Genomic DNA, 22,132 nt, shown 5'->3' with positions numbered 1-22,132 from the left:
GACAGAGAGGAAGAGACAGAGAAAGAGAGAAAGAAAGAGAGAGAGAGAAAGAGAGAAAGATCATTGCACAAAATTATAAGTCAGTTTGATTAAATTCACAAGCCAGAATCCAGTGCTTTAAAGAAAGTAAGTAATGAAAACTCAAATGGGTTAAGCTGTGGCTCAGTGGGTAGCAAGGTCTCAGAGACAGAACGTTGCAGGTCAAGTCCCACTGCAGACATTTCAGTTCAAAACTCAGTGTCGCACTGATGGAGCGTTCATCCTTCCGATGGGACATTGAATCAACATACGGTCTTCTGCCAATGCAGCATGAAAGATACCAATGGCAATATCTTGAAGAACAAAGGAGTTCGCCCTAATGTCCAAGGCAATAACTAAAGTCACAAAATCACATCATTTGGACACTACCTTAGTGATGTTTGTGGGATATTGTTGGGTGTGCATTAGCTGTCACACTTCCTACAAGAATGCAATGCAAATGATTTAAAAGACCCCACAGAGTCATAAAGATGGAAACAGATCCTTTAGTCCAACTCATACATGTTGACCAAATTTCCCAAACTAAATTAATTCCACTTTTTAAAATTCATTCACAAGATGAGGGCATCACTGTGTAGGCCAGCATTTATTGCCCATCCCGAACTGCCCAAGGGGAAGTTGAGAGTCAACCACATTGCTGTGGATCTGGAGTCACATATAGGCTAGACTAGGTAAGGATGGCAGTTTCCTTCCCTGAAGGACATTAGTGAACCAGATGGGTTTTTACAATAATCGACAATGGATTCATGATCATCATTAGACTCTTAACTCCACATTTGTTATTGAATTCAAATTCCATCATCTGCTGTGGGGGCATTCGAACCTGGGTCCCCAGAACATTACCTGGGGATCTGGATTAACAGTCCAGCGATAATACCACTAGGCCATTGCCTCCCAATTTGCCTGGTCTTGGTCCATATCCTTTTAAACCTTTCCTAGCCATATAGCTATCCAAATGTCTCTTAAATGTTGTAACTGTAGCTAAATGACATATCTTTCTTTTTTGCGAGCTATCATTGGTACCTGGGACTTCGATGTTGTGGCTATTACGGAGACATGGGTAGAACAGGGACAGGATTGGCTGTTGCAGGTTCCAGGGTTTAAATGTTTTAGTAGGGTCAGAGGTGGGGGTAAAAAAGAGGGGGAGGTGTGGCATTGCTTGTCAAAGATCGTATTACAGCAGTGGAAAGGACGATGGATGAAGACTCGCCATCTGAGGTAGTTTGGGCTGAGGTTAGGAATAGGAAAGGTGAGGTCACCCTGATAGGAGTTTTTTTACAGGCCTCCTAATAGTCCTAGAAACGTAGAAGAAAGGATGGCGAGGATGATTCAGGAGAAGAGTGAAAGTAATAGGGTGGTTGTTATGGGGGACTTTAACTTTCCTGATATTGATTGGGAAAGCTATAGCTCAAGTTCGTTAGATGGGTCAGTGTTTGTCCAATGTGTGCAGGAGGGTTTCCTGACACAATATGTAGATAGGCCAACAAGAGGTGAGGCCATACTGGATTTGGTTCTGGGTAACAAACCAGGCCAGGTGTTAGAATTAGAGGTAGGTGAGCACTTTGGGGACAGTGACCACAATTCGGTGACTTTTACTCTAGTGATGGAGAGGGATAAGTGTGCACTGCAGGGCAAGAGTTATAGCTGGGGGCAGGGAAATTATGATGCGGTGAGGCATGACTTAGGATGCGTGGCTTGGAAAAGTAGGCTTCAAGGCAAGGGCATAATTGATATGTGGAGTTTGTTCAAGGAGCAACTATTGAGTGTCCTTGATAAGTATGCACCTGTCAGGCAGGGAGGAAAGGGTCGTGTGAGGGAGCCGTGGTTTAATAAGGAATTGGAATCCCTTGTTAAATGGAAGAGGGCCGCCTATGTAAAGATGAGGCGTGAAGGTTCAATTGGGGCAATTGAGAGTTATAAGGTAGCCAGGAAGGACCTGAAGAGAGAGCTAAGAGCAGCAAGGAGGGGACATGAAAGGTCCTTAGTTGGTAGGATTAGGGAAAACCCTAAGGCTTTCTATAGGTATGTCAGGAATAAAAGAATGACTAGGGTAGGAATAGGTCCAGTCAAGGATAGTAATGGGAAGTTGCGTGTGGAGGCTGAAGAGATTGGGGAAGACACTGAATGAATACTTTTCGTCAGTATTCACTCAGGAACAGGACATTGTTGCCGATGTGAATACTGAGTCAGGCAGGGAGTAGAATGGATGGCTTTGAGGTATGTAGAGAAGAGGTGTTGGAAATCCTGGAAAAGGTGAAAATAGATAAGTCCCCTGGGCCTGATGGCATTTATCCTAGGATTCTCTGGGAAGCAAGGGAGGAGATTGCAGAGCCATTGGCCTTGATTTTTATGTCCTCTTTGTCTACAGGAGTAGTGCCAGAAGACTGGAGGATAGCAAATGTGGTTCCCTTGTTCAAAAAGGGGAGTAGGGATAACCCTAGTAACTATAGGCCGGTGAGTCTCACTTCTGTTGTGGGCAAAGTCTTAGAGAGAATTGTAAGGGATAGGATTTATGCACATCTGGATAGGAATAATGTGATCAAGGATAGTCAGCATGGTTTTGTGAAGGGCAGGTCGTGCCTCACAAACCTTATTGAATTCTTTGAAAAGGTGACGAAGGAGGTTGATGAGGGGAAAGCGGTAGATGTGGTATATATGGATTTTACTAAGGCGTTTGATAAGGTTCCCCATGGTAGGCTACTGCAGAAAATACGGAGATATGGCATTGAGGGTGAGTTGGAGGTTTGGATTAGGAATTGGCTGGATGGAAGAAGACAGAGGGTAGTAGTTGATGGCAAAGTTTCTTCATGGAGTGCCGTCACTAGCGGTGTTCCGCAAGGATCTGTTTTGGGACCATTGCTGTTTGTCATTTTTATAAATGACCTGGAAGAGGGGTTAGAAGGTTGGGTGAGCAAGTTTGCGGATGATACGAAAGTCGGAGGAGTTGTTGACAGTGAGGAAGGATGTGGCAGGTTACAGCAGGATATAGAGAAGCTGCAGAGCTGGGCAGAAAGGTGGCAAATGGAATTCAATGTAGCTAAGTGTGAGGTGATTCACTTTGGGAAGAGTAACAAAAAGATGGGGTACTGGGCTAATGGTCGGATACTTGGTAGTGTGGATGAGCAGAGGGATCTTGGTGTCCATGTACACAGATCTCTGAAAGTTGCCACCCAGGTAAATAGTGCGGTGAGGAAGGCATATGGCGTACTGGCTTTTATTGGTAGAGGAATTGAGTTCCGGAGTCCTGAGGTCATGATGCAGTTGTATAAGACTCTGGTGCGGCCGCATCTGGAGTATTGTGTGCAGTTTTGGTCGCCATACTATAGGAAGGATGTGGAGGCACTGGAACGGGTGCAGAGGAGGTTTACCAGGATGTTGCCTGGTATGGAAGGAAGATCGTATGAGGAAAGACTGAGGCACTTGGGGCTGTTTTCATTAGAGAAAAGAAGGTTTAGGGGTGACTTGATTGAGGTGTACAAGATGATTAGGGGGTTAGATAGGGTTGACAGCGTGAACCTTTTCCCGCGTATGGAGTCGGGTATTACAAGGGGGCATAGCTTTAAATTAAGGGGGGGTAGATATAGGACTGAAGTTAGGGGTAGATTCTTCACTCAGCGAGTCGTGAGTTCATGGAATGCCCTGCCAGTAGCAGTGGTGGACTCTCCCTCTTTATGGGCATTTAAGCGGGCATTGGATAGGTATATGGAGGATAGTGGGTTAGTATAGGTTAGGTGGGCTTGGATCGGCGCAACATCGAGGGCCAAAGGGCCTGTACTGCGCTGTATTCTTCTATGTTCTATGTGTCACTATTAAGTAGAATGAATGGCTTTGAGGTATGTAGGGAAGAGGTGTTGGAAATTCTGGAAAGGGTGAAAATAGATAAGTCCCCTGGGCCTGATGGCATTTATCCTAGGATTCTCTGGGAAGCAAGGGAGGAGATTGCAGAGCCATTGGCCTTGATTTTTATGTCCTCATTGTCTACAGGAGTAGTGCCAGAAGACTGGAGGATAGCAAATGTGGTTCCCTTGTTCAAGAAGGGGAGTAGGGATAACCCTAGTAACTATAGGCCGGTGAGTCTCACTTCTGTTGTGGGCAAAGTCTTAGAGAGAATTGTAAGGGATAGGATTTATGAACATCTGGATAGGAATAATGTGATCAAGGATAGTCAGCATGGTTTTGTGAAGGGCAGGTCGTGCCTCACAAACCTTATTGAATTCTTTGAGAAGGTGACTAAGGAGGTGGACGAGGGGAAAGCGGTAGATGTGGTGCATATGGATTTTAGTAAGGCGTTTGATAAGGTTCCCCATGGTAGACTACTTCAAAAAATACGGAGGTATGGCATTGAGGGCGAGTTGGAGGTTTGGATTAGGAATTGGCTGGCTGGAAGACGACAGAGGGTAGTAGTTGATGGTAAAGGTTCATCTTGGAGTGAAGTTACTAGCGGTGTTCCGCAGGGATCTGTTTTGGGACCATTGCTGTTTGTCATTTTTATAAATGTCCTGGAGGAGGGGTTAGAAGGTTGGGTGAGCAGGTTTTCGGATGATACGAAAGTCAGAGGAGTTGTTGACAGTGAGGAAGGATGTGGCAGGTTACAGCGGGATATAGATAAGCTGCAGAACTGGATAGAAAGGTGGCAAATGGAGTTCAATGTAGCTAAGTGTGAGGTGATTCACTTTGGTAAGAGTAACAAAAAGATGGGGTACTGGGCTAATAGTCGGATACTTGGTAGTGTGGATGAGCAGAGGGATCTTGGTGTCCATGTACACAGATCTTTGAAAGTTGCCACCCAGGTAAATAGTGCGGTGAAGAAGGCATATGGCGTACTGGCTTTTATTGGTAGTGGAATTGAATTCCGGAGTCCTGAGATCATGTTGCAGTTGTATAAGACTCTGGTGCGGCCGCACCTGGAGTATTGTGTGCAGTTTTGGTCGCCATACTATAGGAAGGATGTGGAGGCATTGGAACGGGTGCAGAGGAGGTTTACCAGGATGTTGCCTGGTATGGTAGAAAGATCGTATGAGGAAAGACTGAGGCACCTGGTGCTGTTTTCATTGGAGAAAAGAAGGTTTAAGGGTGATTTGATAGAGGTGTACAAGATGATTAGGGGTTTAGATAGGGTTGACCGTGAGAACCTTTTTCCACGTATGGAGTCAGCTATTATGAGGGGGCATAGCTTTAAATTAAGGGGTGGTAGGTATAGGACAGATGTTAGGGGTAGGTTCTTTACTCAGCGAGTCGTGAGTTCATGGAATGCCCTGCCAGTAGCAGTGGTGGACTCTCCCTCTTTATGGGCATTTAAGCGGGCATTGGATAGGCATATGGAGGATAGTGGGCTAGTGTAGGTTAGGTGGGCTTGGATCGGCACAACATCGAGGGCCAAAGGGCCTGTACTGCGCTGTATTCTTCTATGTTCTATTAACACGATTTTAATAACGTTTAAACATGATTGGATTGTGAATCTTTTTTGCTACAGGAATAAAGTATTGTTCAGCCCTTGGAGTCTGTTTCTCCATTCAATCAGAACAGGGCTGATCTGTAGCTGTTATTGATCTAGATGAATGCTATGCCTGGCAGAAGAAACTCACTGGCAGCTACTGCTTCCTCAAAACAGTTTACACAAATGCAGCACTGTCCACCTCTACATTCTTCTGACTTTAAACTTCCAAATCTGCAACACAGACAATAAATGCTAAACAATTGCAGTATCTGCATTTCACAGCCTGTCGTCATGGTGAGTGCTTTGGCAAACAATCTGAATGACGTTTTCTACTATTAAGTCTTTTTCATTTTCTCCAAATAATTCAAGTAGAGCCAGGGTAGGTTTAAGAAAACCCTGCAGCTCTACAGATGTTTTCTGTTTGAATGCCGCTTGTCTTGATCTCAACTGGATCCCTGCTATTTGGCCACATTCTCTCAAGCATCAACTCACATTATCTGTTGGCTCCAAACAGAAATGTTGAAATCAGGATCCATGATGAAAAAAAGTGCTGAACCACAGAATTCAAGAGATATCAACATTTTCTTTGTATTTGTTTACTGGACGTGAGCATTGCTGAAAGGCCAACCATTTAATGTCTATCCTTAATTGTCCTTGAGAAAGTTGCAGTGATCAGCCTTCTTGAATTGTTGCATCAGTTCAGTGTCGGGACATCCACAGTGATGCTAGAAAGTGAGTTTCAGGATTTTAATCCAGCAACACTGAAGTAACAGCAAGTCATTCTGGTGTGGCTTGGAGGGGAACTTACAAATTATGGTGCTCCCACGTACCTTCTGGTCTTGGCTGAAAAATGTGTTGCTGGAAAAACGCAGCAGGTCAGGCAGCACCCATGGAGCAGGAGAATCGACATTTCGGGCATTAGCCGTTCTTCAGCCCTGCTGCGCTTTTCCAGCAACACATTTTTCAGCTCTGATCTCCAGCATCTGCAGTCCTCACTTTCTCCTACCTGCTGGTCTTGACCAACTATGCTGCTACTGTGTTCAAAGGAGAGAGTGAATTCTGAAGTTGGTGCATGGGGTGCCAGTCAAATGAGTTGCTTTGTCTCAGATCATATTGAGCTTCTTCAGTGCTCCTGCAGTTGTATTCGTGTAGGCAAAAGAGCATATTCCAACAGTGTCATAACTTGCGTGCTGTGAATGATAGAAAGACTTTGGAGACAAGTGGTGACTTAAGTGCCCCAGAATTCCAAGCAGTTGACCTGCTCCTGTAGCATGGTTGGATTCTTACTTGTTGGACAGGTCATTACTGGCACCAGTTGACACCAGTGACTTGCCACTTATCAACCCAAACCTGGATACTGTCCATGTCTTTCCCAAAATGGACATAAACTGCTTAAGTATCTAAAGAATCTTGAATGGTGCTGAACATTACATAAACCTGTGGGTTTCTTCCGGGTGCTCCACATTCCTCCCACAGTCCAAAGATGTGCAGGTTAGGTGATTTGGCCACGCTAAATTGTCCAATGTTCAGGGATGTGTAGGTTAGGTGCATTAAAGGAAAATGGCCTTTAATGGCCTACAGTTTCCCACTGTAGGGATTCTTGGAAAAACATCAACAAACTGGATGTTTAAAAAGGAAATTGAAGGGAAAGTTAGAACAAGAGAAGTCAAGAAAGACAACTGTACCAATGAGGCAGAAAACTCGGAAAGGGATCATGCTGTAAGGTTGAGTGAAATAGGGGTTGATGGGAAGGGTGAGAGCAGTAACAAATTAAAAATACTATACATGAATGCACGAAGCATTAGACATCAGATGGATGAGCTTGAGGCTCTTTTGGAAATTGGCAGATACGATATTGTGGGGATAACTGAGACGTGGCTTCAAGTGGACAGGACCTGGGAAATGAATATTGAAGGCTACACGTGCTATTGTAAGGACAGACTGACGGGCAGAGAGGGTGGGGTGGCCTTGTTGGTAAGGGAGGATATTCAGTCCCTTGCGCGGGGGGACCCAGAGTCAGGGGATGTAGAGTCAGTGTGGATAGAGCTGCAAAATACTAAGGGTAAAAAAACCCTCTTGGGAGTCATCTACAGGCCCCCAAACAGTAGTCTGGATGTCGGATGTAAGTTGAATCAGGAGCTGAAATTGGTCTGTCGTAAAGATGTTACTACACTTGTAATGGGGGATTTTAACATGCAGGTAGACTGGGAGAATCAGGATGGTATTGGACCTCAAGAAAGAGACTTTGTGGAGTGCCTCAGAGATGGATTCTTAGAGCAGCTGGTGCTGGAGCCGACCAGAGAGAAGGCAATTCTGGATCTGGTATTGTGTAACGAACCAGAATTGGTCAGAGACCTCGAAGTGAATTTGCTGATGATACAAAGCTGGGTGACAGGGTGAAATGTGATGAGGATGTTAGGAGATTACAGGGTGACCTGGACAGGTTAGGTGAGTGGGCAGATGCATGGCAGATGCAGTTTAATGTGGATAAATGTATGGTTATCCACTTTGGTGGCAAGAACAGGAAGGCAGATTACTACCTAAATGGAATCAGTTTAGGTAAAATGGCAGTACAGAGAGATCTGGGTGTTCTTGTACACCAGTCAATGAAGGCAAGCATGCAGGTACAGCAGGTAGTGAAGAAGGCTAATAGCATGCTGGCCTTCATAACAAGAGGAATTGAGTATAGAAGCAAAGAGGTGCTTCTGTAGCTGTACAGGGCCCTGGTGAGACCACACCTGGAGTACTGTGTGCAGTTCTGGTCTCCAAATTTGAGGAAAGACATTCTGGCTATTGAGGGAGTGCAGCGTAGGTTCACAAGGTCAATTCCTGGAATGGCGGGATTACCTTATACTGAAAGACTGAAGCAACTGGGATTGTATACCCTTGAGTTCAGAAAACTGAGAGGGGATCTGATTGAGACATATAAGATTATGAAAGGATTGGACACTCTGGCAGCAGGAAACATATTTCCGCTGATGGGTGAGTGCCGAACCAGAGGACACAGCTTAAAAATACGGGGTAGGCCATTTAGGACAGATGAGGAGAAACTTCACCCAGAGAGTGGTGGCTGTGTGGAATGCTCTGCTCCAGAGGGCAGTGGAGGCCCAGTCTCTGGATTCATTTAAGAAAGAGTTGGATAGAGCTCTCAAAGATATGGAATCAAGGGTTATGGAGATAAGGCAGGAACAGGATACCGATTTGGAATGATCAGCCATGATCATGTTGAATGGCGGTGCAGGCTCGAAGGGCTGAATGGCCTACTCCTGCACCTATTGTCTATTGTCTAAATAATGCCATATATTCACTGCACTCAGAGAAGTTCCTCCTCATCTGTTTTAAATGTGACATCTTAATCTGAGATTATATCCTCTGGTCCTCGACTTTCCAAAATAATCTCAGCATTTACCCTGTCAAGTTCCCATATGATATTGTATTCTTCAATAAGTTCTCTCATTCTTATAAATGTTAATGAGTAAACGCCCAGCTTACGTAATCTCTCATAAGACAGCCCCTCTACACCAGGCGTCAGCCTGGTGAACCTTTTCTGGACTGCCTCCAATACCTGTATATCTTTCCTCAGATAAACAGCCCAAAACTGTTCATAGTATTCCAGCTGTGGTCGGACGGGTGCCTTGTATGTTTTAGCAAAACCTCCCTGCTTCAATACGCAATTTTCTTTGAAATAAAGGCCAACATTCTGTTTGACTTCTCCGTCACTGGCTGAACTTGGACATTAGCTCTTTGGACTTGAAGCGTTTGCTGACACCAATAATCTGCTAATAACTGCTGACTGCCTACATTTCACCACTTTAATTTCATTCTGCAGACCAGCATGAAAGATGCTTTTACAAAAAATTGCCTTGCTTGATATTTTTGTATACAGTATGTACCAATTTTTGCTTAATTCAATTCTTCTCATTTTTGGACATTTACAAAGTTTGATGTTTATTGTTTCCAATATGTATACTCTTCGCTGCCAGCAGAATCTTTTGTGATTCATATCGTTGGACCCCCAAAATCCCTCTGCTGCAGCAATATGCAATCACTCCTCATTTATATATTCAGATCTTTTACATTTCCCTGCCAAAATACATTACCATACATTTTCCAACATTATATTTCGCCTGCCAAGTTTTCACCCAGTCTGTTTATATCCCTTTGTAGACTGTGCATCATCCTCACTACTTCTCTTCCCACCTATTTTTGTGTCATCTGCAAACCTGATGATACCATATTCATATGTCATCCAAATCATGAATGCATATTGTAAACAATTGTGGCCCCAGCACCGATTCCTGTGGCAGTTCACTGGTTTCAGGTTGCCAGCCTTAAAATGCCCACCTTTATCATAACTTTGCCTTCTATTCATTAGCCAATTCTCTATACATGACAATGTACTAGCTGAAGATTGCTGGGTTCAGGAACTACTCTGGGGAAATCCTGCATTGATTTCCTGGAGCTGAGATGATTGAGCTTCAATGCTGTCCCTCCAACAGAGTGGCATTCAGTCAATCCAGCTGAGAACTAGCCATTTGGATACAGAACGGGCTCAAAGGTAGAAGACAGAGGGTGGTGGTGGAGGGTTGTTTTTTAGACTGGAGGCCTGTGCCCAGTGGAGTGCCACAAGGATCGGTGCTGGGTCCTCTACTTTTTGTCATTTACATAAATGATTTGGACGCTAGCATAAGAGGTACAGTTAGTAAGTTTGCAGATGACACCAAAATTGGAGGTGTAGTGGACAGCAAAGAGGGTTTCCTCAGATTACAACAGGATCTGGACCAAATGGGCCAATGGGCTGAGAAGTGGCAGATGGAGTTTAATTCAGATAAATACGATGTGCTGCATTTTGGGAAAGCAAATCTTAGCAGGACATATACAGTTAATGGTAAGGTCCTCGGGAGTGTTGCTGAACAAAGAGACCTTCAAGTGCAGGTTCATAGTTCCTTGAAAGTGGAGTCACAGGTAGATAGGATAGTGAAGAAGGCATTTGGTATGCCTTCTTTTATTGGTCAGAGTATTGAGTACAGGAGTTGGGAGGACATGTTGCAGCTGTACAGGACATTGGTTAGCCCACTGTTGGAATATTGCATGCAATTCTGGTCTCCTTCCTATCGGAAAGATGTTGTGAAACTTGAAAGGGTTCAGAAAAGATTTACAAGGATGTTGCCAAGGTTGGAGGATTTGAGCTATTAGATTAGATTACATTACAGTGTGGAAACAGGCCCTTCGGCCCAACAAGTCCACACCAACCCGCCGAAGCGCAACCCACCCATACCCTACATTTACCCCTTACCTAACACTACGGGCAATTTAGTATGGCCAATTCACCTGACCTGCACATCTTTGGACTGTGGGAGGAAATCGGAGCACCCGGAGGAAACCCACACAGACACGGGGAGAACGTGCAAACTCCACACAGTCAGTCGCCTGAGGCGGGAATTGAACCCGGGTCTCTGGCGCTGTGAGGCAGCAGTGCTAACCACTGTGCCACCGTGCCGCCCATAGGGAGAGGCTGAACAGGCTGGGGCTGTTTTCCCCTGAGCGTTGAAGGTTGAGGGGTGACCTTATAAAGGTTTACAAAATTATGAGGGGCATGAGTAGGGTAAATAGGCAAGGTCTTTGCTCTGGGGTCGGCGAGTCTAGAACTAGAGGACATAGGTTTAGGGTGAGAGGAGAAAGATATAAAAGAGACCTACGGGGCAACTTTTTCACACAGAGGGTGTGGAATGAGCTGCCAGAGAAAGTGGTGGAGGCTGATACAATTGCAACATTTAAGAGGCATTTGGATGGGTATATGAATAGGAAGGGTTTGGAGGGATATGGGCCGGGTGCTGGCAGGTGTGACTAGATTGGGTTGGGACATCTGGTCGGCATGGACGGGTTGGACTGAAGGGTCTGTTTCCATGCTGTACATATCTGTGACTCTATGACCGCTGACTCTAAAGTGAGATTGCTACTCAGAGCTCGGTTTACACAAGTAAAATTCGTTCTCTGTTCTCTCATATTTTTTGAACAGACTTCACTAGCCTGCAATTGCCATTTTACCTTTTTCTCCTCTTCTCATTTTCCTCCATTTTCTGATTAGCCACTTGCACTAAGTAATCGATGTACTCCTCACTCACCAATACCGTTCCTTGACGGCACAAAGGAACTTCCAGGCAATGAGTGCTGCGAACAGCCTAATGACAAGAGAAAAAAAAACAAATATCAAAGCAGTTTGAGACTCAACAGGTGTTTAAATGTAGCGTGTTTCCATTAAAGTAGGGATATTGCCACCCATATCTTTGTGGGAGACGCATGCTTAAATGTGTGCTTATACAGTTTTCACATTCTCCTGCCTTCTCCACATTTTAAAAAAATTCATTCATAGGATGAGGGAGTTTCAGGCTAGGCCAGCATTTATTGCCCACCCTTAATTACCGGCTAGCAGTTAAGAGTTAACCACATTGTCATAGATCTGGAGCCACACATAGACCAGATCAGGTAAGGATGGCAGTTTCCTTCCCTAAAGGATATTAGTAAACTAAATAGATTTTTCCAACAATTGACAATTGATTAACGGTCATCATTAGATTCTTAATTCCAGATGTTTATTGAATTCAAATTCCACCAGCTGCCATAGCAAGATTTGAAGCCTAGCCCCAAGGACATTACCTGGGTTTTTGGATTAACAGTCCAACAATAATGCCATCAGGCCATCTCCATCTCTGCTCTTCCTAGTAAACGTCTTTCAACTTACCTCAGGAGCAAATAAAGATTTCAGGATAACACAAACATAAGCAGCATAAGGAGGGCAGCTAAACACAGTGAGAGCATTTATCACAACTCACTGTTAAAGTTAGGATTTCCTCAGTCTGTCAAGGATAAACAAGTTTCCAACTGGAAAGATCAAATCACACCAGGACTTCTGTGGTGGGATCTGGTCTCTACAGATGGTGATAGTGACCTTGGAAAATGCCCAAAGAAGAGCCATAAGATTGATTACTTGCTTAAAGAACCTCAGTAACTCAGAAAAATACATGGTCCTTGATGTATTTCATATAGAGCAGTTGTCATTTTGTAGTGACCAAATATATCTATAAAATAATGGAAAGAATGTGTAGGTTGGCTTATCAATAATTTAGATGAGAGTGGTACTGGAAAAGCACAGCAATTCAGGCAGCATCCGAGGAACAGTAAAATTAACATTTCAGGTAAAAGCCATCAATAATTTATTCCTGTTTAACATATTAAAGAAGAATAGGAGACAAATTTAAACTGTTACAGCAGGAATTGACTGAATGTTGGAAGATCCTCATTTTTCTGGAAATCGGGAACTTCTGAACTTTGTTTCTGCCTGATGTAATGGCTGCTGATTCTGCCTATTGCTTAGAGAGTGAGCAGGATCAGTTCTTGACTGGAATACAGTTCATTTCACATTGTTCCTGTCCTCTTCTGCACTGGTTTTGAGTGTCCAAGAGATGGTGAGGGGGGGGGGGGGGGGGATTTTCTTGAGGGTGGTTCCTTTGATTTGTTCTGGGGCAGGGAGTAAAAAGAAGTCAATGAGGAATCAGGTGTTATCAGTGGCGAGGTTGTTGTTAGACCGGGGAAGCGGAGGTGGAGCTTATATCATATTTGTCAGTGATGGCATCTCAGTTTTATTGTTAGCCAGGAACACTCCAAATTTCCCAGGATAACTGCTCAGGTAAATGAATCTGAACAGAGATGTGGGCCAACGTGTTGACTCTTAATTTAGACATGAAAAGCTTCAACCACTCCATTGTATTCAAGATGGTTCTCTAATGTCTTCTGGGGGCATTTAAGAACAGCAGTGCCAGCAACACCCACATCCCAACTTGTTGCAAATCCAAATATTTGTAAAGCTGTTGCACTTACCGTTGCATTACTTTCCCACCCTGGCTACATTTTTCTTGCTCTTTACTTTGCTAACTTTCACAAAGCAGACAGCAGTCCAGGTTGTGTAATTCAATGATCAACAAATGTTTACAGGATGAGCTGACAGAATTGGTTGACCATTCTGCCATCTAGTGGCATAGTAAGTGAACATTTGCTCTTCACTTTAAACAAAGTTAAAAATCACACAACTCCAGGTTATAGTCCAACAGGTTTAATTGGAAGCACACTAGCTTTCGGAGCAATGCTCCTTCATCAGGTGGTAGTGATTGAGCCCTCCACTACCACCTGATGAAGGAGCGTCGCTCCGAAAGCTAGTGTGCTTCCAATTAAACCTGTTGGACTATAACCTGGTGCTGTTGATTTTTAACTTTGTACACCCCAGTCCAACACCGGCATCTCCAAATCACTTTAAACAAGGCATTTATGGCGACAATGGTCAGTCTGGAAGCTTCGCCATGACTTGGTTTCTGACAAAGACTTAAAAGACAAATGTCAACCCTAACCTATCACCTTATGGCAATATTAGCACTGAAGTTAAACTGTAGCTCCTTGCCTGTGATGTCAAGCTGATTCCCAGAGACATTAACAATGATGGACGTTTATTTTGACAACAAATATTAACATTCAGGAATTGATAACTTCAACAACAACGAAGAATGCAGAATAGAAAAATTGGAACTGCTATCTTTAGGCATGTTTACAGTTATGAGTTAATGAGGGAAGTTCAGCTGATGTAGTTTATATGGATTTAGCAAAGCTTTTGTCCAAGTCCCACATGGGAGACTGATTGAGAAAGCACTTGGAATAGAGGGAAAGTTTGTGAGATGGATCAGAAACTGGCTTAGTAATAGGACACAAAGGGTAGTGGGAGAAGGCTGGAGGCCAGTGTTCAGTGGTGCACCACAAGGATCAGTACTGGGACTCATTGTTTTTATATACTGAAGTGATATATATGAAAATGCTGGGGGAATATTAACCAAGTTTGCAGATGATACCAAGATCGGTTGAGCAGTTGATAGCAAAGATGATGTTTGTAGGCTACAGGAAAATATAGATGGGTTGGTCAGAAGGGCAGATTGGTGGCAGATAGTATTTAACCTTGATAAATGTGAGGTGATGCATTTTGGAAGAAACAAGATGAGAGAATATTTAATGAATGGCAGGACACTGGGTAGCTCAGAGGAACACTGGGATCATGGGTAATTATTCACAGATCCCTGAATAGGATAGTCAGGAAGAAAGCATGTATGGAACACTTGCTTTCATCAGTTATGACAGAGTATAAGAGCAAGATGGAAATGTTGAGACATACAAAGCGTTGATCAGGCCGAAGCTGGAGTTGTGTGCGCAGTTCTGGTCACCTCACTACAGGAAGGATGTGACAGCACTAGAAGGAGTACAGAGGAGGTTCATCAGGATGTTGGCTGGGATTGAGAGACTGAGCTATGAGGAGCAGCTAGATAGGTTTGGATTGTTTTCTCGAGAGCACAGAAGATTGAGGGGAACATGATTGAGGGGTATGGACAGTGTGGAGAGAGAGTAACTGTTCCCCTCGTTTGAGGGCTCAGTCAGTGAGGGTAAATTTCTAGGGTAAGAGGCAGGAAATTCAGAGAGGATTTGGGGAAAAAAAAACATTTTTCACTCAACAGGTGGTGGGAATCTAGAACACATTACCTGGTAAGGTTGTGGAGGCTGAAAATCTTACAAACTTTTAAAAATATTTGGTTGAGCTCTTCAAATATTATAGCATTCAAGGATATGAAAAATTGAGATCAGCACGCCTTATTGCGGTAGTTATGTCAGTAGACCTGATAGGCCGAAGGGCCTTTTCCGTGCTGTTTGAATCTATGAGTAGGTTTCCAGTCAATATATTTATAAGATGCAAAAGTATTTGTCGCATTTAGGAAAGCAATATTGGCATATAGTAACATCACCAAAGTTGTACCCCAGAGGCCTGTGCAAATGCTGCGGAAACACCATGGAAGCAGGCAGAATTTAAATTCAATTGATAAAAAACATCTGGAATTAAAGCCCTCGTCTAATGGTGACTACAAAATCATACAGGTTATTGTAAACCCCCACTTGGTTTATTCATGCCCTTTGGGCAAGCAAGTTTGCTCGCCTGACCAGGGGGTCTAACTTAAGTAGGACTTCAAACCCACAGCAATGTGGTCAACTCTTAACATTATCTGAAATGATCCTAGCAGCAATTCATTCCAAGGGCCTTCAGAAGTGACAAACGTCAGCCTTGCCAGCAACAACCACATCCCACAAAACAATAAAAAGTTAGGAGGGTTGACAACCATATGGTTTTTAAGCTGCCTCTATTTAAAGAACTAAAGGTAGCACTGAAATCTTTTGTTTAAAGATGGAGCACATTGTGACCTGGAATAAATGGGAAATGGAAACAAATTCAATAACAACTTTCAAAAAGGAATTAGAAAGGTATACTTAAAAAAGAATAACTTGCGCAGCCTTGGGAAACAGCAGGAGAATGGAATGAACAGCTCTTTCAAAGAAAGGCACAGAAAAATGGCTCAAGTGGCCACCTCCTGTGCTGTATTATTCTATGGGTGTAATGATTAAATATAAGAGGTCTCAGTGAGGCAGGCTGATTAATGGGACACGACCTCCCAGGGCTTAACCTAACCTAGGGAAGGGAGCTACAGTGGCTCAATCGGAAGGCAATGGAAGTTGCACAGTCCATACAGCTTGATGCGGAATTCGATCACAGGGGTACCGAGCTCACTGATTACTCACATATGGAAACCATCAAGAGGAGATTAGTTTAGATTGTGTTCAGAACGAAATTCTAATAGGCAGCGCGTGATTAACTTTCAGGCCTTCATCTAAAACTAAAATGCGCAAATAATTTTTAATGCAATACTACATGCAAGACCCCACATTACCATCATTATTTTGCCTTTCTTGCCAACCGTGATCCCAGAGTTCCTGAAGCCAGAGTTTATAGCGACAGAGTGCTGTAATCCAGAACAGTAGCCAGTCAGTAAATCAGTAAAATAAAACTGTCCTGATTTAAGGTAGCTGTATTTTTAAAAACATTTTAATTGACTACATGCTCATTTTACACAGAATTCCCCAATCAGAAACAAGCCATTTGGACCATGTAGCTCTTGCCAGTGTTGATTCTCCAAACAAGCCCTTTTTCATTGCACACAATTACCATTTCCTTTTATTCCTTTCTCCCTCAACTACCTATCTAGCTTACCCGTAAATGAATTTATACTAATTCTCAGATCATTTTAATATTCCCATTACATTGATTAGATCAACATCCTTGTGGTTACAATTGACCAGAAACTGAACTCGCCTAAACATATAAAATCTCTGCATACATGGGCAGACTGGGAATTCTGCAAACAGTAACCCACCTTCTGACCCCCCAAAGCCCATTCACTATCTACAAGGTACAATTATGAAGTAGGATGGAACACTGTCTCCACTTGCCTGGATGAGTGTAGCTCCAGCAACACTCACAAAGCTTGATACCATTCAGGAAAAATCAGCACGCTTGACTGGCACCACATTCACAAATATTCAGTCCCCCTCCACTCTACAACTCATGCTCAGCAGCAGCAGTGTGTACCATCTACAAGATATACTGCAGAAATTCATCAAGTCTCTTTCAAACCATGACAAATATCATGTAGAAGGACTAAGTTAGCAGGTACACAGAGATACCACCACCTTCAAATTCTCCTTCAAGCCACTCACCATTCTGACTTGGAAATGTATTGCTGTTCCTTCATTGCCGCTGAGTCAAACTTTTGTGAATCCCTCCTTACCAGCATTGTGGGTCTACCTACACCAGACAGTAGCATTTCGAGAAGGTAGCTCATCACTCCTTCCTCAATATCAAGTAGGGATGGGCAATAAATGCTGGGCCAGCCGGCAATGTCTATAGCTTATGAATGAATGAAAAGTAATTAGATCACTCCTCAATCCTCTAAACTCAAGGGAATACTAACCAAAGTTACACAATATTTCCTCATAATTTAACATTAAATGCTTCTTTCCATTTGGGTGGATCAGCTCTACACATCAAAAGCCGTTACATCCTTCCTGAGTTGCAGTACCACAACTCAGGCAGGTTAGATCATGGCTCCGTAAACTGAAGCTTCACTTCTTTGTATTCCAGAATTTTTCAGACAAACGGCAACTTTTCATTAAGCGTGGATGATTACTTTTCTACAATGAAGAAAGAGTTTGAGTAAGTCAGGTAACTCAGCAACTGATTCTTACCAAGAGTTGTGCATCCTCTAATGTCCTGCACTGGACATGAAGAACAAATGGCTCAAATTTAAACACTGCATTATCCTCTGCTTTCAGCAAACCCGCAATCTATAGGAGAATGGAGGAAGAATAGAACGCATAAACAAAAGGTAACACACTAGTTCACACCAAAAATAAATCTAAACTTGCTCCTGGATATTAGTACAATCCCACCTGTCATTAAATTCTGAAAAAGACCAAGAGAATCTTGTATAGAAACTTCAGTGAATGTGGTGAGACTGGAGAAGATAAAATTGCTCTTCTGAGACAAGGTTAAAGGATTGATAAGGGTTGTTCAAAATCATGGGAGTTCTGATAGAGTAAACATGAGGAAACACCTTCCAGTAGCAGTGGGATCTTCATCCAGCGGGTATAGATTGAAGTTGACTGGCAAAAGACACAGAAGTGGAAGGAGAAAATATTTGTGTATAGCAAGTTATGTCTAGGAATCACAACCTGAAAGGATGATGGAGACAGGTCTGGGGACGAGCAAAGGATACAGGCAGCTAAGTCACTGAGGTTAAGAAATTGTTAATAAAACATACAGGATCTTGTACTTCATAAAGCGTGACAAAGTACAAAAGCAAGGCTCTGGTAAACATTTTTAAACATAAAACTCTGGCTGAAGCCAAATGTGGGTCTGTTTCTGAGCACCACACTTTAGAAACAATGTAAGACATTAGCGAGGGTACAGAAACAATTCTTACGTATGGATAGACTGGAAATTTCAGGATTCCGCTTCAAGAGGTTTGAGAGAAAATTTGATAGAGGTGTTCTAACTCACGAGTGCCTAATCAGAGTAGGCAATGAATAACTGTTCCCATGAAAGCATCTAATGGTGATTAACTAAATAACAACCTGATTAAAGGAGCAGCGCTGCAAAAGCTAGTGCTTCCAATTAAACCTGTTGGACTATAACCTGGTGTTGTATGTTTTTTAACTTTGTACACCCCACCCAGTCCAACACCGGCATCTCCATATCAAGCTCAATTGAGGCTTTCAATAAAACTGGGTCAGTTTTAAGATGTATTTATTCATTGGATGTGAGTACTACTGGCTAGTTCAGCATTTATAGCCCATCCCTAGTTACCCTGGGAAGAGCAATGATGAGCTGCCTTCTTGAGCTGCTCCAGTGTTTGGGGTATAGGGACAACCACAATGCGGTTAGAGAAGGAGTTCCAGGATATTAACCCAATGAGTGAAGGAATGATGGCATATTTCCAAAGCAGGATAATGTGAGACTTGGAGGGGAACTCTCATCCATCTGTTGCCCTAACTAGGTAGTGGAAATGAAGGGTACTGACAAAGTATTCTTCATGAGTTGCTGCAATGCATCTTGTTCATGGCACACACTACCGCAACTGTGTCCTTGTTGTAAAGGGAGTGAATATTGAATGTGATGGACGCAGTGTAATGCCCAATCATTGCTTTAGGAGAAAGTGAGGACTGCAGATGCTGGAGATCAGAGCTGAAAATGTGTTGCTGGAAAAGCGCAGCAGGTCAGGCAGCATCCAAGGAGCAGGAGAATCGATGTTTCGGGCATGAGCCCTTCTTCAGGATTCCTGAAGAAGGGCTCGTGCCCGAAACGTCGATTCTCCTGCTCCTTGGATGCTGCCTGACCTGCTGCGCTTTTCCAGCAACACATTTTCAGCCAATCATTGCTTTGTCTTGGATGATGTCCTGCTTTGAATGTTGTTGCAGCTGTGTCCACCCTGACAAATGGGCAGTTGCCCATCACAATCCTGACTTGTGCCTTTTAGAAAGCACAGGGAATAGCAGGCAAGTTCCTCACTACAGAATTCAGAGTCCCTGACCTGCTCTTGTAGCCAGAGTATTTACATAGCTTCTTCAGTTTAGTTCCTGGTTAATGGTAACCCCAGAATGTTATTGATTTAAACAATGATTGTGAACAAGAATGCAATAGATCAAATACAGGGAAACAATTTCCTCTAGTAGAATATTATCAAGAAAACTGAACAATATAACGGAGATATGAAATAGCATGTTGCACCAAAATGTAGTGATAACGTTGGTTACATCATGAACAAAATTAAAGATTAATGTAATACAGTAATATTGAGTTCAATTTGCAAAGAGACAAGGTTCATAAAGTTGGCCCAAATATTGTGGAGGATTAATTCCTGGATTGTGTATGAGATGTGTTTCTGAAACAGTATGTCAAGCAGTCAATTAAATATCCGGCTATTTTGGGTTTAATACTTTGTAATGAGAAAGAACTAATAAGTAGAATTTAGATATGCACCTGTGTCAAGGCATACAAAGCTGTAGGCCAAATGCTGAAAAATGGGACTAGAATAGTTAGGTGATTGTTTTTAGCCATTGCAGACATGTTGGGCTGAAGGGACTCTATGAAACCAGGGTCTTAACTCCGAGCAACAGAAACTATGAGGGTATGACAGGCAAGTTCGGTCAGGTAATTGAGAAAATACATAAGGATTTGACACTAGACAAGCAATTGCCAGTACTTAAATAAACATTATAAGGCCTACAACAGATATACAATTCACCAAGGCACAAAAGGAAAGGTGAATCAACATGGTGAATGAAAGAATTTAAAGAATGCATTAGATCAAAGGCAGTTGCTTGTATGAATTCCAGAAATAATGGACACCTAAATATGGGGCAATTTAGGACTCAGCGAAGGAAGGCCAAGAAACTGACAAAGATAGGAAAAAGAGATGAATGTAAGTTTGTGAGGAACACTTAATGGAGAACTGCAAAAAAGTTTCTTTCAATATGTGAAAGGAAGATTAGTGAGGATAAATATGGGTCCATTAAATGTGACAGCAGAATTTATGGTGGTAAACAGAGAAGCGGGGAAGAAACCAGGCAGCTACTAGGTGTCTGCCTTCATGGAATGAAATACAAAAAATCTCCCAGAAATACTAGGCAACCAAGGTACTTGTGTAACTGCAGAACTTAAAAAAGTTAGTATCAGTAAAGAAGTAGTAGTTGAAAAATTGAGGGCTCATACATCTCCTCGACCAAGTGAGCTTCACTCCAGATGTTCGTGGAAGTATCAGTAATTTCTGAGTGAAAGGCAGAGCGTGTCCCATTGAATGGACACCAAGGTGAACATTGTATTTGTCAAGACATCTAGCTACCAGCAGTAAGCTACACAGACATTTCCTACCATGCCACATAGAAAGATGTCTGAACCAGAAATTGAGAGATTGGAGCAGGCCATTCAGTCCATCAGGCCTGCTTCATTGCTGATCTGATCATTTTCCTGACATTTCCCCAAAATCCTTACTGATTAAAAACATGCATACCTCAGCCTTGACTATATTCAACAACAGAGCCTCAACAGCCTTCTGTGATAAAACCATTCCACAGATTCACTATCCTCAGAAATGAAATTCCTCCTCTGTTTTAAAAAGGTGACCTCTTATTCTGAACCATGGTCCTAGACTCTACTAATAGTGGAAACGACCTTTTTGATCTACATTGGACAAAGTGAGGACTGCAGATGCTGGAGATCAGAGTCAAAAAGTGTGGTGTTGGAAAAGCACAGCCAGTCAGGCAACATCCGAGAAGCAGGAGATTCGACATTTCGATCTAGACCCTTTTATCAAGAACAAGCTATCCTATGAAATTCCCTCAGAATCCTGCATGTTTCAATAAGGGTGCCTCTCATTCTTCTAAACTCGTCCAACCTACTCAACCTCTCTTCATAATTTGGTACCACCACACCCGATATAAGTCTAATGAGCCTATTTGTATATTCCAAACCCTTTGAAATAAAAGCCAACATTCTATTTGGTTTCCTATTATCTGAACTCGGAAACTAGTTTTTTGAGCTTTATGTACAAGGATTCCCCTCTGTTCTGTAGTTTTCATAGAATCCCTACAGTGTGGAAACAGGGCGTTCAGCCCAACAAATTCACGACACTCCGAAGAGTAACCCACCCAGACCCATTCCCCTATAACTCTACATTAATCCCCGACTAATGCATCTAACATACACATCCCTGAATACTATGGGTAATTTAGCATGGCCAATTCACCTAACTTGCACATTTTTGGACTGTGGAAGGAAGCCGTAGCACGCGAAGGAAACCTACGCAGACGTGGGCAGAATGTGCAAACTCCACACAGATAGTTGCCCGAGGTTGGAATCGAACCCAGGTCCCTGGTTCTGTGGGATAGTAGTGCTAACCACTGAGCCACCATTTCTCAATTTAAATCATATTAGCTCCTCTATTCTTCCTGTCAAAGTGCATAACCTAATTTCCCCACATTACATACAAGTTTATGCCCATTTAATTTGTTTACACCCTTCTGCAGACCTTTTGCGCCATCGTCACTACTGGCCTCTTTTGGTGTCAACGACAAATCTGGCTACAGTATCTTTCCTCTTCCAAGTCATTAACAAATATTGTTAAGTAATTGTGGTTCCAGTACTGATCCTTGTATTCACTCCACAGTTACGTGATACCATCC

General features: G+C 42.9%; 1 protein-coding gene across 3 annotated transcripts in view; it reads right to left on the bottom strand.

Annotated features, from left to right (window-relative positions):
* The window catches only part of tyw3 (tRNA-yW synthesizing protein 3 homolog (S. cerevisiae)), a 34,086-nt gene that overhangs the window by 5,960 nt on the left and 5,994 nt on the right, over window positions 1–22,132 (bottom strand). For 2 of the 3 annotated variants that reach the window (XM_043698555.2, XM_043698553.2), the window contains 3 exons: window positions 17,639–17,737; window positions 16,285–16,356; window positions 11,525–11,658 (listed from right to left, as the gene is read on the bottom strand). In XM_043698555.2, coding sequence (XP_043554490.1) covers window positions 11,525–11,658; window positions 16,285–16,356; window positions 17,639–17,737 — 305 coding nt within the window. The remainder of the gene's footprint in view (window positions 1–11,524; window positions 11,659–16,284; window positions 16,357–17,638; window positions 17,738–22,132) is intronic. The other variant, XM_043698554.2, reaches the window with a different exon arrangement.

The sequence above is a fragment of the Chiloscyllium plagiosum genome, unplaced genomic scaffold (assembly GCF_037043375.1).
Source record: "Chiloscyllium plagiosum isolate Xiang-an unplaced genomic scaffold, Cpla_swu_hap1 HiC_scaffold_9, whole genome shotgun sequence".
In the NCBI taxonomy this organism is placed as follows: Eukaryota; Metazoa; Chordata; class Chondrichthyes; order Orectolobiformes; family Hemiscylliidae; genus Chiloscyllium; species Chiloscyllium plagiosum.
The sequence above is the reverse complement of the archived record's forward strand: the minus strand, read 5'-3'. Positions and strand labels throughout refer to the sequence as shown.